Source organism: Perca flavescens, chromosome 13 (assembly GCF_004354835.1).
Source record: "Perca flavescens isolate YP-PL-M2 chromosome 13, PFLA_1.0, whole genome shotgun sequence".
Lineage (NCBI taxonomy): Eukaryota > Metazoa > Chordata > Actinopteri > Perciformes > Percidae > Perca > Perca flavescens.
This window is the reverse complement of record NC_041343.1, coordinates 6,794,484-6,811,701: the sequence shown is the minus strand read 5'-3', so window position 1 is coordinate 6,811,701 and position 17,218 is coordinate 6,794,484. Positions and strand designations below refer to the sequence as shown.

The following is a 17,218-nucleotide window of genomic DNA, read 5'->3' as shown; positions in this document are numbered from 1 at the left end:
ACACACACCCCCACCCACCACCACCCTCACCGCCCCCCCCCGCAATCACAATCACACCTTCACATACGGACCATGTGCAATAACCAATAACCAGTACTTTTAGTGTGTATATTTCTTTCTATTGTTGTGTATATATTTCTTTCAAATTCTCTGTGTATATACATTTTGTATATTTCTTTCAAATTTATTTCTTTTTTTAATAATTTACTTTTAGATTTAGATTTATAATACTGGGTGAACTGCTGCTAAAAATGTCATTGTTCATTTTGCACAATCACAATAAATCTTCTGATTCTCATTAAGAAAACGTATAGCCACTTAACACATTAGCCTACTCATTTGACATGGTTTTAAAGCTATATTGCGTAGTTTCTGTCGCCCACATGAGGAATTCTAAGTAATGACAACAACACTGTCGGCGCGTCCACATGATACAAGCCTTCCGTGACCACGCATGGTCGGAGGAAACCGGAGCACCCGGAGTAAACCCACACAAACCTGGGGAGATTCCGAGGCTAAAATATGCAAACTCAGCAGAGAAAGATCATTTTATGTAGCTAGTTCTGTAGCTGTTCTTCTACTGGGGTTATTTAGATGGAGACTTCTTTGATGTAGCATTATATGGTATATCACATACCATATCATTAAACACCTTTTATTTATTCAATTTATTTAAGTAGACCTATGAACTTTAACGTTCTGACTGATAATGGTTAATGAAGTCAAATATAATACATTTTCTGGCAGCACGCCAGAAGGTCTAAGTATGAACTAATATCAGTGTTTATGTTTGCGTTTGGCCTTCAAACCCTAACCAGAACAATCTGGTTGATGTTCGTTGTCACAGGTAGTCGCCAACTTATCATCTGACTTCCCCTGCTTCATGTTGATGCCATCACTGTGAGCCTCGCCTTTGATTTTTGGGATCTTTTTGGATCTATGGGTGCTAATTATACCATTAAACTCATCATCTGACAGTTCATGTTCAATGTCATTACTTTGGGGAACGCCTTTGCCTTTGGAGATCTTTTTGGAGTTATAGGTGATCATTTTACCATTTAACTTATCAGACTGTTCATGTTCAATGTCATTACTTTTGGAGGTGCCTTTGCTTTTGGAGTTCTTTTTAAATTCATGCTTTAAGATACTCTTACATGTCTTCCAAGCAGAACTATTTTTCGGTTTGATTTCTCCATAACAGACCTGCCTGGGAAGGTCTTTTACCCTTTTTATTCCCTTCTCTTCGAAGGTTTTGGTTTTTCGTTTTACGTTTTCCTGGAGTAGGTTTTCATTCATCAGGAGTCCATCATTTTCTTGGGGTTCCATGTTTGCTTCCGTGATTTTGGACTCTAAGTCATTGTTGTTTTTTTGAAGTATGGCCTTTTCTTCATAGATGTCTTTGTCTGTTGCCTCCAGTTCCTTAATGTTTGCCTGTAGGGTATTGTTGTCTCTTTGGAGCATGTCCCTGTCTTCCTGGATGTCTTTATTTGTTGCCTCCAGTTTCTTGATTTTCTACTGTAGGGTATTGTTGTCTCCTTGGAGCATGTCCCTGTCTTTCTGGATGTCTTTATTTGTTGCCTCCAGTTTCTTGATCTTTGACTGTAGGGCCTTGTTGGTGCTCTGGAGTATGTCTTCCTGGAGTTTCTCGATTGTTGCCTGGAGATACCCGTTTTGGGCCCGGAGGAGATGGCATTCATGCACAGAGTTCTCGCGGTTTAACGCCATATCATAGAGTTGTACCTTGAGATCCTCTTTTTCTACCGTAAGCTGCTTATTATCGCACAGAACATGGCCGAGTTCTACCTTAAGGTTGATGTGGTCCATGACCTCGCTTCCTACCAGGAGAGCGTCCTTGTTTTCTGGCTGGTCTTTGTTTTTTTCCTGGAGATAGCGGTATTCAAACCTGAGGTAACCCAGTGCTCGCTGAAGATTACCATAGTTTACATTCAGGTCGTCGTTTTCTACCCGGATGACAGCGTTGTTCTTACGCTCATCCTCAATTATTTTCTTTAAGCTTTGATTCTCTTCCCAGAGAGCTTCCATGGGACCGTTTATCACCTGGACATGCTCTTTCATATTTTCTTTTTCTGCCACACTCTTAGAAGAGATGTGTTAAAAAATGACACACAAAAATGTGTTGTTACACATTTAACACATTGTGTGTGGATTTCTACATAAGAGTGTAAAACATGTGTAAATAATGTGTAAAAAGGCTTAACACAGTTGATGTGTTGGACAGTGAATCTGAATTCTGCCCAGCAACAGCGTCATCCTTTTTTCGCGGTCATCCATATTCGCGCCACAGTGAGTCGCTAAAGAAAACTGTCACAGTCCTCTCCAACGAGAAGGGTTAGGATGGAGACTCCAAACTCCACGGTAAGCACTATTTCATCTTAACGTAATGCAAATATCTCGACGTTTTCGAAGCGTCTGGAAGTTGGTGATCATCTGACAAATACGATGTTTTTTGAGTTAGCTGGCAATGTCAGGGTTTAAAGTATTTAGAGCCGTTAGATCTAGCTAGCTAGCATTAGTTAATATCACATTAGCTAGCTAGCCGCAACTATCGTACATTAATTTAAAATCAAAATGTCCGTGCTGTAACTTTAATAATCTGTAGACACAGTATTTAACGTCTTAGGTCGGTTGCTGGAAGTTAACTGACGGTTACCGAACGTTAACGTTATTACCCGTTATTCCTGAACGTTACCGGAGCCTTCATACTTGGCTCTCATATCGGTTTTATTTTTGCCTTAAATGGTACAGAAATCTCAACTGGGAATATAGCTAAAGCTGGAGACTTGTCATCGAACCAAAATGTAAAGGTAAATTTGCCATGTAGCTATATAATCTGCCAACTAACGTTAAATCATAAAAGATAAACGTCGATGCTTAACGTTAGTCTTATTCAGGGGCCGTCTAATGACTGGCGATACCAAACTTCCATTGGGATTTTGAAGTTTATTTTTACCCGGTTAATTACCAAAAATGACACCATGTATAACTAATTTTGAGACATTTAAGTAAGACAGTGCTTTGCTTCTGTTAAGTCGGCATGAAATCTGGTAAACTGGGATCGGAGTACCAACAGTCGAAAAACGTCAATAATTAGACGGTGAGAGATTTGTAGCCTCCGATCTCAAGACCGCTCCTCGCTTTTCTGCTCCTCTTACTGTTGTGAAATCGTGTTAGAAATTTTAAGTAAAGCATTAAAGCTGTTTATTTATGAAAATTAAAGGGGGAGGTTACTGCCCGCCCCCACACAAGTAACGTTAGACCATATTTAACGTGTATGTGTGTGTGTGTGTGTGTGTGTGCGCGCGCGCGTGCATCTGTCTCTTTGTGTGTGTGTGCATCTGTGTCTTTGTGTGTGTGTGTGTGTGTGTGTGTGTGTGTGTGTGTGTGTGTGAGAGAGAGTGAATGAGGGTCTGACTAGTCCAATTTCACAGCTTTTTTCACCTGTCCATATTGGACCAGGTCCACTATACCTAGACTTGTCAAATCGGCACTATAATGGTTTTGATTCTGGACCTGGTCCAATATGGGCAATGTGATAAAAGCAGTGAAATCTCAGTTTTTTCATTTTCATAAATACAATAAAGCTTTCACAAATGTGAAATGGGTTTCAGCTTTAATGGTTTACCTAAAATGTCTAACATGATATCACAACAGTATCCTAAGAGGTGCAGTGCAGAAAACTGTGGAGTGGAAGCTCAGGTATGTAAGTTACATTTCCCTTAAATGGCGAATCAGAGGCTGCGAATCTGGGTGTTAACTTCAGCGTTGTGTTGGATGGGGATATTTAATCACATTTGACTTTGCAATTAGTACAATTATCAATATCACAAGGAATTACATTTGTACTTTAATTTTTTTTCATGTTTGCAGGAAGGGAGACATGGGCCGCAGGAATCTGTGAAAGTTCTTGCAACTACTTTTAAGAATGGAAATGAATTGAAAAGAAAAATTTACAGTGTCCAAAGCACAACAGAGCTTCTGGAAAAAACAAGTGAATTGGGATTTGTCCTTGACCGGATTTTAAAATTTAACACAGATTTCCAAGAGTTTACTGATGTTGACAGTAGTGTGCAGATAAGTAACCTTGACAGATTCCAAGTGCACTTTTCAGAAGCATCCCATCTTCAAACTGTCCCAAGAGAAGTCTGTCAAACGCAGGTACATTTTTACCATAATTTATTTTGGATCATGTGTATAGCTAGTCAAATTGTGTTTCAGAGGAGTCAGACAGACTACAGAGAAGACAGAGAGTCTTAACTTTCTGCTCTGCTCTTAATTATCTGTTCAGCCTACACAGGAGCCAGATCAGCAGGCTGGTCTGAGGCCTCTGCTTGAAATGAAAGTTCCAGAAATATTTGATGAACTCCAAACTAAGGCCATTGTTACAGAGAAGACCCGAATTAAACTCATTAAAGTTTGCATCTCTGACTTAGTGGAGAAGCATGGATTGTAAGTACAGTATATGAACATGAACTATATATTATTTTTGTATCTTATAAGAATGGTTATACGAATAAGCCCACTTGTCATGATTGGACTATTTTAAAAATGTACAGCATATGTGCATTGAATGTAATTGTGAATGTTGTAAGTGTATAAATTACAATGGGGGGATAAAGTATACAGACATTCTCATTTGCTTGATACAGGGCACATTTTTTGTTAACAATTGCTTTTTCATCACACATTTGACAGTAAGGACTTGTCATGTCATTTTTAAAAGAAGAGAAAAAAGGTCTCATGAGTTGTTGTCTGTTTGTTTGTTTGTTCTACTAGTTATCCGTCCACTATTGAAAAGGTGGTTCTTGCAAAGAACATCATCACCATCTTCCCATCGCTTAAAGTCCAAATTGATGGCAGAGGAGGAGGCTTTGTGAGTATAAAGTTGCTTAGTTGAAAAGTGGGTAGAGCTAGCTATGGGTGTGCAATGCTTAAATATTGAAACAGGGAAATAATCAGAATGTTTTTTTTTAATTAAAACTTTCACCCAGTTTTTTTATTATGATTTTATCCAACTACATTTTAAGGTAAGGCAGAAATCTACTTAGTCCTGAATGTAAAACCCAGAGATACTTTGTGGCTTACTATATTTTAAAACGATAGTGTGGGAGATACTTTTTTTGGCTACGTCTAACAGTGTAATTTCCTCTCTTAGGCTGGTATAAAACACATTGGATGACCAGTTCTACTTCCATTCAATGATATTCTGTAACTGTAATAATTATTTAAAGGAGCAATATGTACAGTATTTTCCAGACTATAAGTCGCTCCGGAGTATAAGTCGCATCAGTCAAAAAATGCATCATGAAGAGGAAAAAAACATATATAAGTCGCACTGGACTATAAGTCGCATATATTTAGAAATTAATTTCACAAAATCCAAGACCAAAAACAGCCTTTTTTCATCTGTCAACTACACAATAGCACACAGAACAACAGGCTGAATACGGTAGGTGTCCGTTATGTTAACGTAACACATTAACAGTTATTCAACTATACAATAGCACATAGAACAATGTAACTGCAAGAGACGTACAGTGGGGGAAATAAGTATTTGACCCCTTGCTGATTTTGCAGGTTTGCCCACTTACAAAGAATGCAAAAATCTACAATTTTAATCATATGTACATTCTAACAGTGAAAGACAGAATCCCAAAGAAAATTCCAGAAAATCACATCATATGAATTTATTAAAATTGATAACCATCTGATGAGGAAAAACAAGTATTTGACCCCCTGGACAAACAGCATGTTAATATTTTGTAGAAAAGCCATTATTGGCCAGCACAGATGTCAAACGGTTTTTATAGTTGGTGACAAGGTTTGTGCACATTTCGGCAGGGATGTTGGCCCACTCCTCCCTGCAGACAGCCTCCAAATCATTCAGGTTCCGAGGTTGTCGCCTGGCAACTCGAATTTTAAGCTCCCTCCAAAGATTTTCAATCGGATTCAGGTCTGGAGACTGGCTAGGCCACTCCAGAACCTTGATGTGCTTCTTCTTCTGCCACTCTTTTGTTGCTTTGGCGGTGTGCTTAGGGTCGTTGTCGTGCTGAAACACCCATCCTCGACCCATCTTCAGCTCTCTCACTGAGGGAAGGAGATGTCGGTCCAGAATTCCACGATACATGGCCCCGTCCATCCTCCCCTCAATACGATGGAGTTGTCCCGTCCCCTTGGCTGAAAAGCACCCCCAAAGCATGATGTTGCCACCACCATGCTTGACGGTGGGGATGGTGTTCTTTGGGTTGTACTCGGTGTTCTTTGCCCTCCAAACACGACGAGTTGAGTTGAGGCCAAAAAGTTCTATTTTGGTCTCATCTGACCACATCACCTTCTTCAAGGCCTCTTCTGAGTCGTCCAGGTGGTGAATGGCGATCTTCATGCGGGCCTGTACATGTTTCTTCTTGAGCAGGGGGACCTTGCGTGCGCTGCAGGATTTCAATCCATGACGGCGTAGTGTGTTACCAACCGTTTCTTTTGTAACTGTGGTCCCAGCTTCCTTCAGTTGATTCATCAGTTCCCCCTTGGGTTTTGGGATGATTCCTCACCGTTCGCATGATCAGGGACACCCCACGAGGCAAGATCTTGTGTGGAGGCCCAGACCGAGGGAGGTTGGCGGTGGTGTGGTGCTTCTTCCATTTCCTGATAACTGCACCGACAGTTGATCTTTTCTCTCAAGTTGCTTTCCGATTCTCTTGTAGCCCATCCCAGCCTTGTGCAGATCAACAATCTTGTCCCTGATGTCCGTAGAAAGCTCTTTGGTCTTGCCCATGGTGGTGATGTTGGATGCTGGTTGTTTGGGTGTTGACAGGTGTCTTTTATACAGGTAACGAGGTGAGGCAGGTTTATTTGATGTAGATAATTGGTTCGGATTGGGGCTGTGTCTTAAAGAAAGACTAACTGGCTTGTAGGAGCCAGAATACTTGCTGTTTGTCCAGGGGGTCAAATACTTGTTTTTCCTCATCAGATGGTTATCAATTTTAATAAATTCATATGATGTGATTTTCTGGAATTTTCTTTGGGATTCTGTCTTTCACTGTTAGAATGTACATATGATTAAAATTGTAGATTTTTGCATTCTTTGTAAGTGGGCAAACCTGCAAAATCAGCAAGGGGTCAAATACTTATTTCCCCCACTGTAACTGCACCGTGACAAGCACATTGAATCGCGATAAGCCGATTAGCTTTCTTTGTTTTCTTCATTGCAGTAAGAGTCACCTTTTCTCCAGTCCCTCACAAGTTTCTCTCTCACTCCAAACTTTCTTTCTGCTGCTCGATTACCGTTTTAGGCTGCACAGAGATATCGGCAGCGCACAGGGCTCTGCGGCCGGCGTAAAGTCACTGTTTCTGGGTTAGTGGACAACCAAACGCCGCTGCCCTGACTGAGCTCTGCGGGCCACTGCCCGTCCACTAACCCAGAAACAGTGACTTGACGCCGGCCGCAGAGCCCTGTGAGCTGCCGATATCTCTGTGCCCGAGGAGCAGTGCTTCGACTGTAGTCTACTTCCACCAAATATAGTCCCAGTCAATATCTGCCTAGGAAATCATCCAGTCTTAATCTGCATTGCTATTTTTATTTGAACATGCAGGCCACAAGAAGTAATGAGGTTTTGTTTATGTTGTTGTTGGGGTCACTTTTACTCGCGACATGCTACACGGTCACAATAGATTCCATTCATTACGCTAAGCTAAGCTAGCAGCGGTGCTGCTGGACTAAGACAATGCATGCACTGAGACAAAAATGCATTTAAATATAGAGGAGACGGTGAATAACCCTATTTCATCAAACGGTGGCGAATTCCTTTAACCCATTTACTCCTAAAACGCCTGGTAAAAACGCCTATAAAAACCTATGTTATTCTGGGATAAATATCCTTATCTCCTGAGGGTTTTCTGAAAAAATATTAAGAATTGTCAACGTCTACCAAAATCTTATTATCTAAGCCTCTGTAGCACATAGAAACATGAAATAAAATACATTGTAATGGTAAGAATCACAGGTTTTATTAAAACATGCTCCCTTAGCACTAACATACAAACACATTTTTCAAAAGATTCTCAAAAACAGATGGGGAAGAAAAAAAATAGAAATCGATTATATAAAATATATAAAAATAACATGCCAACACACTGAACAAGGCATCTTGTTATGAGAGAGAGGGTTAAAAGTCCTGAGGTGGAACTGGGAACAGTCTCAGTCTCTGAGCTCCATGGCTCACATCTCTCCTCTTTGGCTTGTTGAACAGCATTATCTTCACAGACAGACGATCCCCGGCCGCTGGGGTATGGAGCTAGATTTGTGTCTTTATTACATGAGAGAAAGTAAATGATCTGAGAGAAAAAAAAACTACTGATAGCAAAAAAGCATTTTATGAGAGAAAAACAAAAAATACTGATAGCAAAAAAGCATTTTATGAGAGAAAAACAAATATTTGAGAGAAAAAGTTTTCATACCAATAGCAAAAAATAATAATATATGAGACTAAAAAAAGTTTTGAGAGAAAGTATTTTTTCATACAACATAAAAAATATAAAAAATTCTCTCAAAAAATATTTTTTTCAAACTCTCAAATATATATTTTTTTGCTATCAGTGTGAAAACATTATCTCTCAAAAAAAAAAATGTGTTTCTCTCAAAACGTTTTTCTTCTCGTTCTCAAGACCTAAGTCTTTGCTCTCGATGCAATGTCTTGCTCTCGTGTCAGATTTTGCTCTCGCTGTGAAAATAATGTCATGGGCGGGCCACGTTCCTATTGGCCAGTCGGGTGAGCACCGTCTTGTCTTGGGAGTCGAACTGAATCATTACACCATTGTCGATTCAACGGCCATGGATTAGTGATGATCATGCACAATTTATCTGGAGGGTGGCGGTAGTGCGCTAAGTTAGTCCGCATCCGCTGTTAAACAAGCAACTGAAGAAGAGTAGAAGAACGGCCATAGATGCGCTTGCCTTAGTTGAGTGTGGAGACTCCAATGTTTGGGTAAGATGATGACACACACAACTCAATGGGTAGCTGGCTGGGCAAGTTCAGCATCACTGAAGATTAAATCACGTTAAATAGGCTATCCTAAATATAAGCTAGTTTGCCATTACTGATGTGTTTGTCAGATTGACATGGACAAAGAATAGCACTCATATTCATGAATGTGTATTATATTATTAGCATGCTAATCGCTAGTACAGCTAATCGCTAATTAGCCATCATGCTAGGTAAACTTGCAAACTCACCTGGTCTTTACTATTTGTTAAATCAAATGCCAATTGAATATGTTGATTTAGATAGTTTCACTCCTTATTTAATGAGTAGTGAGCTAGCTCGTTTCTACCTTTGCACTTGCTAGCCTCAAAGCACCTGAAGAGTAACTGCTTGTTCATCATATACAACCTCAGTTTTACTCCATGGACACAGAATAAACTATTTTGTTTTAAGGGCAATATGATACTGTCTACTTCATAGACTTCAAAGACAATGCAATCAATTCATTAGAAACACCTGTGGGTCCTCAAAATGGCAGTTCTGGGACTAAATGGTACCCATAAATACAGGAAATGTACATGTTTGTGTAAAATAAAAAGTTACTGTCATTGTAATGTGCATTCTTGCTTCTTTTTATTTCCACCATGGAAAATCACTGCAGTGACCGCACACAACCTCCGGTAAGTAATTGCAAAGTTTATTTCAGTGCTGTTGCCACACAATATGTTTTTGAGGTGTCCTTACATGCAGAATCCCTTTCAGTCTTATGGCCATGAAACCGAGAATGTGCAACACCTTCCTAAAGTTCAGGTACGAGGCCCTCTTTACCCAAATGTTGAATTATCTGTAGCCTATCTGCACTTCATCTCCTGGTTGATTTTTTTTTTTTTTTCTATTTTCCCTCTTACAGGTATCAATTAGGTTGCAGCTATTAATAAGGGCCAGGGATAGACTGGCTGCTGTAATCAGTCGGGAGCCCATTGATTTCGAATATCTTCACTTCATCACCTGTCAGGAACTGCAGTAAGTTCTTTAAGAGAAGACAACTAAAAACATTTTTTTATGTTGGAGGAAGACCTGTCTTTTAAGTTTCATGTTGAGAATTACTCACCAAGAGGAATGAATGGAATAATATTTATATTTAAAAAATAGTGTTGGGGAAAGAAAAAGCGGAATCAATTTGTGGCCCTTTATGTTGATTCTTTGGTGCTGCGCCACACATTGGTCTATGGATGGAGAAAACATTGTAGTTAGGTTAATGATGGGTTGGATGGGGTGATGTTCAAATAATATGTTACAGTGGATATAAGCAAATTGCACATTTCTTATCAATGGTTGCCTGTTCCAGAGATAATATCCAATCTGATAATTTTAAGGTACAACATAGTGGTGTTTGGAATCATCGATGGCTTTTCCCGGAAGGTACAGTTGGCTTTACAATTTTTAAATTGAACTACTGGTTTACATTTTTAGTTTTGCTTGGAATCTAACATTTTTAATTCCTATCCTCAATCAGGTTTTGTACCTCAATGCGGCTGGGAATAATAAGGCAGAGACTGGTTTGAGGTTTTTCATGGAGAGTGTGCAGAAACGTGGATGGCCATCAAGGTAAGTAAGGACCTTCTCCCTCCTTCCAGTTTCAAATAGTATTGCTTTCAAATTAATCTCACAATGCTCTCTGTCATTCAGAGTACGCGGTGACCAAGGCGTAGAAAATGTGGAGATAGCAAGATCCATGTTCACTGTGCGAGGAACAGGTCGTGGCAGCTTTATAGCTGGGAAAAGTGTGCACAACCAAAGGTGAAGATGGTCTATGTTATTACTTTCCTCTCAATCCAGGGTTCACATTGTATCCTACCTACAGTGAGCTACATCCATCCCAACAATTAGCTTGATTATGTTTGACACCTGATAGTAACCTGATTGCAAGTCCCCAAACTACGGGGTATTACATATACATCCTAGGGGGAGCCTTGTCTGTTTTTTTTTCAGGCATGAAGAACTGCTCTACAGATATCGTTTGAGAGGTATTACCTGAAGTAGACTGATATCTAGCGGAATAGACAAGAAGCCACAGGCACCAAAGCTGATACTAGTCCAGACTACCGTTTTGACAAAAGCATTACTTCTGCCCTTGGCATCGATTGACTAATCATTACAATTGATGCCGCTGTTTATTAAACTTCAGAGTGGAAAAGACACTTTCCTTACACTAGACCAACCGTCAGTCAATTGGATTCTAACTTTTGTAGCCAGGCTAATATAATTTTGTAAATACTAGTATTTTTTTTCTCAGTGCAATTGACCACTTTACCATGTAACAAATTTGCAGAGTGGAATGACTATGGAGAGATGTGTGAAACGCTGTAACATCTCAGTACTACAACATGCTTCACACCTTGGAGGAAGAGGGGTTTGTAGACCTCTCAAATGTTGTTCACCTCTTCTGTCTTGGGTACGTTTTCATTCCACGCCTACAAGCAGACCTTCAAAACTTTGTAGAGACATGGAATTGTCACCCTTGAGGACCAAAGCAAACCTGACCCCTAATCAGCTTTGGAGAATTGGGAGGATGCAAGTACCGGTGCAAGAGCCAGATCTGTCTGAGGTTTGTCCCAAACATTGCAGCATGCAATACATTAGTTTTAAAGTGGGTTATATGTACATAAAGGATCTAGATAACTACGACCTAACATAGTATGAATATTCAATCTCACAGTACATTAGAAGAAAATTGTTATAATAGTATTTTGTTTGACTTTTCATTCATTTTCTATTACAGATCGAACACTTGCATGACCAGGAAGCTTGTGGTGCTGATCCAGAACATGGAGTCATAGTACCAGAAACTGCATGCCCCTTGTCAGCTGAGGCTATTGCGGCCTTACAAGATATTAACTCCACTGCAGAGTCCTCTTCTCTTGGGCGGGATATCTATATGCATGCTCTTCAATTGGTCTCATTCCTTTTGTAAGTGCTGGATAAGCGGTTTACAAAACGTAGCATTTGTTTCTGTCGTATTATTTAACACAATTTGACTTCTTTGGATTTAAAGTTTGTTGTAAGCCTACATCAGCTGGGCTTTTTGAAGCATGACACTTAAATTAAATCAATCATACAGGAGCTATCATTACCTAACAGGACAGTTTTGCTGGCATTACTGATTGAAGATGTGGCCGCTAACATCACCTAAATTCTTGTCACCCTTTGTCTCTCTCTTCATCTTCCATCCATCTCCAAGGATGCAGCAAAGTTGGTGATGACGGTGATGTGGGGTTCCAACAACTACAAGAGGACCTAAGGGCCATATCCACACAGCAACTCCTTACACAAGCAACAATGGGATAAAGCAGTCTCCGTGTAAGAGACCTCCAATGCCTGCTCTATAGTGATAGGGTAATGGTGGCCATAATATGAAAAATTGTCAGAATGTTCAGTTTGTGTTAACTGTTTCTAGGACATGTTGAATCAACTGTATGATCTTTTGTAAGGATCTCTTTCTCCGCACTAGCATGTCAATCAGCTGTGCAAGGAGGCTCCAGCCCACAAGTGTTTTTTTTTGTGACAAATTCTGGTAATAAACTGATAGTTGGTGATCTTACCCACTGTGTGCATTATTACTTTTATTGTTATTACTATAATATTGCACATAGCCTATTATGGACACAATGTATGAAGAATAATATTTACCAACCATCCAGCATTTGCACTGTCGACAACAAATAAAGCTAAAAAGCATTACTTTTTCTATTTAGAATAGGGCTGAGCTCTTATGCTGTATGGACGTGTATGTACTATTGCAGTAACTGAACCGCTACAAGATGGCAGGACAAGTTAGCAGGTTGACCTTGACGCGTCAATCAGGAATTATTGTGTCTGTTTAGTTATTGCAATAGCACACAAATCCATGTAATTGAATGGCACCACACCTAGAAATCATGTATTACCTTTTATCAATAGCCAATACAAATAGCCTACTCAATCAAAACTTGAGGGGAATGCAGTTTCAATTGATTAACTGGTGCAAATAGCCTATTACCCCATGTATTAACTTAATTCTCCATTGACCCACCTGCTCACAACGGACGTCTCAGTCAGGGTTTCTGAGGTACAGTTTAGAATTAGTTTACGTAAATGTATATAAAAGTATTGTGTTAATCATTTAATAGACTAGTTCATTTCAGTATATTCAGAAAAGCTGAATATAGAAATTAAAGATTTATTTCGCATCACACATGCCGTTGGCAAAAATTACTGAAAAAACCTTAACGCTTATCTGTGGAAAATTAGGATATATCCATTATGCATGGTAAATGGTGAACATGGAAAGTAGTAACGCAAGCATAAGGAATAAATCTGAAAGAAAGTATTGTCATATATTGTATTCTTTAGTCAGAATGATGGACTCCTTCCCTCCAGAAAACACAAGGATGGCCAGTGGTCCAAACAGTTTATTATATACATATTTATCCATTTTCCCTATTAAGAGATATGTATGGTAAGAGAAGTATGGTTTTACAGACAAAGGCAAAAATGTGTAGTAACATTGTGGTTTATAGTCCTTGAAAACAGAAAATGTCCTTTTACATGAATTTCTGAGGACAACTATAATGATCTTTAAAATCTATCAAAAGACCATAAGTCTAGGAATAATAAAAGACTTCCCAATCGAACAGAAGCATATCTGGATGCTAATACATTGAACTGTAAATCACCAAGAATACATAGATTTCCAAAAAATCCTCATGGTGTGATGTTTTGATGATGTGATGGTGAATTTTTTCTCGTTAGTTAACATTGGAGAATCAAAGTTTTAAAAAAAAGCATTGTGGGTGTCTTAAAAAAACAAGACAACGAAAAACACAATAGATTAACCCTCACATACTGATCATGTTCTTTCTCTGCCCCAATTCACATCAAATTCCCCATCAGTCATTAATTAATAGTTGATTAATTAACTCTGCTAGAATATAAATAATACAGTAACATGCTTTAATGGTGATTTTTGAATTTTTTGTTATGAATACAGGTCAAAGTCTCTCTTATTTACATGGAGTCTGGCTCTAAAAGTCCACCGAGCAGATATGTGTTTGTACAGCTCTCAATGTTAAAATTGGTCAAATTGGACCCTGAACAGTATGTAAAGGTTAAGACCATGCTATGCAAATTCACAACTCCCCTGTGGAATCTGGCCATATTCGAGTATATAACGTTTGATGCATCATGAATTTACTGTCATACTTGCCTTCCTGTCAAAGACAAAATCGGGAATGTCAGAGTAGCTGCGTCTGACTGAGAGACCATACTCTCTCATCCTCCTACACAGGGTGGATCTTGAAATGCCATGAGCATTAGCCAGAGTGGTCAAAGGTAGGTTGGTGCTTAAAAGACTTTCAATAACATCCCCCTACCGATACTCAATCTAGGTTGCCCCACACTTCCATTCCACTCGACTACAGCTACATTGTCAACTAAAGGGGTGACAGGACTGTTGGAAAGCAGAGCCTTGATCACCTCATTGAGCTGCTCAAAGCCAACTATAACACATTGAGGAATATCCATATAAGCTGCCCCTGCCCGTAAAAACTGCAGTTCCTGACAGGTGATGAAGTGAAGATATTCGAAATCAATGGGCTCCCGACTGATTACAGCAGCCAGTCTATCCCTGGCCCTTATTAATAGCTGCAACCTAATTGATACCTGTAAGAGGGAAAATAGAAGAAAAAAAAAAAATCAACCAGGAGATGAAGTGCAGATAGGCTACAGATAATTCAACATTTGGGTAAAGAGGGCCTCGTACCTGAACTTTAGGAAGGTGTTGCACATTCTCGGTTTCATGGCCATAAGACTGAAAGGGATTCTGCATGTAAGGACACCTCAAAAACATATTGTGTGGCAACAGCACTGAAATAAACTTTGCAATTACTTACCGGAGGTTGTGTGCGGTCACTGCAGTGATTTTCCATGGTGGAAATAAAAAGAAGCAAGAATGCACATTACAATGACAGTAACTTTTTATTTTACACAAACATGTACATTTCCTGTATTTATGGGTACCATTTAATCCCAGAACTGCCATTTTGAGGACCCACAGGTGTTTCTAATGAATTGATTGCATTGTCTTTGAAGTCTATGAAGTAGACAGTATCATATTGCCCTTAAAACAAAATAGTTTATTCTGTGTCCATGGAGTAAAACTGAGGTTGTATATGATGAACAAGCAGTTACTCTTCAGGTGCTTTGAGGCTAGCAAGTGCAAAGGTAGAAACGAGCTAGCTCACTACTCATTAAATAAGGAGTGAAACTATCTAAATCAACATATTCAATTGGCATTTGATTTAACAAATAGTAAAGACCAGGTGAGTTTGCAAGTTTACCTAGCATGATGGCTAATTAGCGATTAGCTGTACTAGCGATTAGCATGCTAATAATATAATACACATTCATGAATATGAGTGCTATTCTTTGTCCATGTCAATCTGACAAACACATCAGTAATGGCAAACTAGCTTATATTTAGGATAGCCTATTTAACGTGATTTAATCTTCAGTGATGCTGAACTTGCCCAGCCAGCTACCCATTGAGTTGTGTGTGTCATCATCTTACCCAAACATTGGAGTCTCCACACTCAACTAAGGCAAGCGCATCTATGGCCGTTCTTCTACTCTTCTTCAGTTGCTTGTTTAACAGCGGATGCGGACTAACTTAGCGCACTACCGCCACCCTCCAGATAAATTGTGCATGATCATCACTAATCCATGGCCGTTGAATCGACAATGGTGTAATGATTCAGTTCGACTCCCAAGACAAGACGGTGCTCACCCGACTGGCCAATAGGAACGTGGCCCCGCCCATGACATTATTTTCACAGCGAGAGCAAAATCCTGACACGAGAGCAAGACATTGCATCGAGAGCAAAGACTTAGGTCTTGAGAACGAGAAGAAAAACGTTTTGAGAGAAACACATTTTTTTTTGAGAGAAAATGTTTTCACACTGATAGCAAAAAATATATATTTGAGAGTTTGAAAAAGTATTTTGAGAGAGATTTTTTTATATTTTTTTATGTTGTATGAAAAAATACTTTCTCTCAAAACTTTTTTTAGTCTCATATATTATTATTTTTTGCTATTGGTATGAAAACTTTTTCTCTCAAATATTTGTTTTTCTCTCATAAAATGCTTTTTTGCTATCAGTATTTTTTGTTTTTCTCTCATAAAATGCTTTTTTGCTATCAGTAGTTTTTTTTTCTCTCAGATCATTTACTTTCTCTCATGTAATAAAGACACAAATCTAGCTCCATACTGGGGCACACAACAACGGGGAAATGAAACGCCACAATAACGAGACGGTTGGGGTTAGGAAAAAAAAAGAACGGGGAAAGGAACCGTCACACGCCGACAAAGGAACTGCAACACGTGGGACGCGATCCCCGGTCTCCGGGGTGAAAGTCCTGTTTTCTGACAGACACACTGATTGACTGACTCTCACACACTGACTCACATACACACACACACACACACACACACACACACACACACACACACACACACACACACACACACACACACACACACACACACACACACACACACACACACACACAGACAGACAGACAGACAGACAGACAGACAGACAGACACACAGACAGACACAGTCAGATCAAATTATTTATGGAGAAGGACATGGTGCATGAAGCACTCGCGGTGCAGAGGAAGGTTACACTGCTTGCACCCCATCAGCGTTGATCCAGGACGCACGTTGGTGTTGCAGTGCTTCAGTGAACACTCCCTGCAGGTCTTCCTCTTATTGTTGAGCTGAACTAGGTCATGCTCAGCAGAAGCTCCAGTTGGGCTGGTGGGGAGAACATTGGGAGCACTTCTTGCAGTGACAGGGACGATCAGCTCCTGGGTCAGATCCTCCAGCCAATCCTTGTAGCCGCCCCTCCTATACTTCCACTCGGCTCCTCCCGCAGACCTGGCAGCCACAAAGGCATTGTAGCACGCCACCGTAATGAGGTAAAAGAAGAGCCTCCTCCACCACTTCGTAGATCGATGATGGATCTGGTAGTAGCCCACCATCTGGTCCAGAAGATCAACTCCCTTCATGTGTTGTTGATAGTCAGCAAGACATGCTGGCACCCGAACCTCCGTCTGGCGTTGACCGTTGGACCGTTGGACTTCCTCCTCACTAACCCATGAGCTGTCGGGTCGTGGTAGTTTG

General features: G+C 39.9%; 1 protein-coding gene and 1 long non-coding RNA gene across 6 annotated transcripts in view; both read left to right on the top strand.

Annotated features, from left to right (window-relative positions):
* The first annotated feature begins 2,134 nt into the window (after positions 1-2,134).
* LOC114566376 (uncharacterized) overlaps positions 2,135-17,218 on the top strand; it is a 32,306-nt gene continuing 17,222 nt past the window's right edge. For 2 of the 5 annotated variants that reach the window (XM_028594776.1, XM_028594777.1), the window contains exons 1-4: positions 2,136-2,376; positions 3,889-4,176; positions 4,307-4,467; positions 4,795-4,891. In XM_028594776.1, coding sequence (XP_028450577.1) covers positions 2,356-2,376; positions 3,889-4,176; positions 4,307-4,467; positions 4,795-4,891 — 567 coding nt within the window. In that variant the 5' untranslated portion in view covers positions 2,136-2,355. Of the gene's footprint in view, positions 2,377-3,888; positions 4,177-4,306; positions 4,468-4,794; positions 4,892-9,657; positions 9,677-9,758; positions 9,807-9,906; positions 10,020-10,372; positions 10,419-10,512; positions 10,605-10,685; positions 10,797-11,328; positions 11,464-17,218 lie in introns of those variants that run through there. The other 3 variants (XM_028594778.1, XM_028594775.1, XM_028594774.1) reach the window with 3 other exon arrangements.
* LOC114566377 (uncharacterized) lies at positions 11,528-12,550 on the top strand. Its single transcript, XR_003694055.1, has 3 exons — positions 11,528-11,604; positions 11,779-11,966; positions 12,238-12,550. It is a non-coding gene; the product is annotated as an uncharacterized LOC114566377 (long non-coding RNA).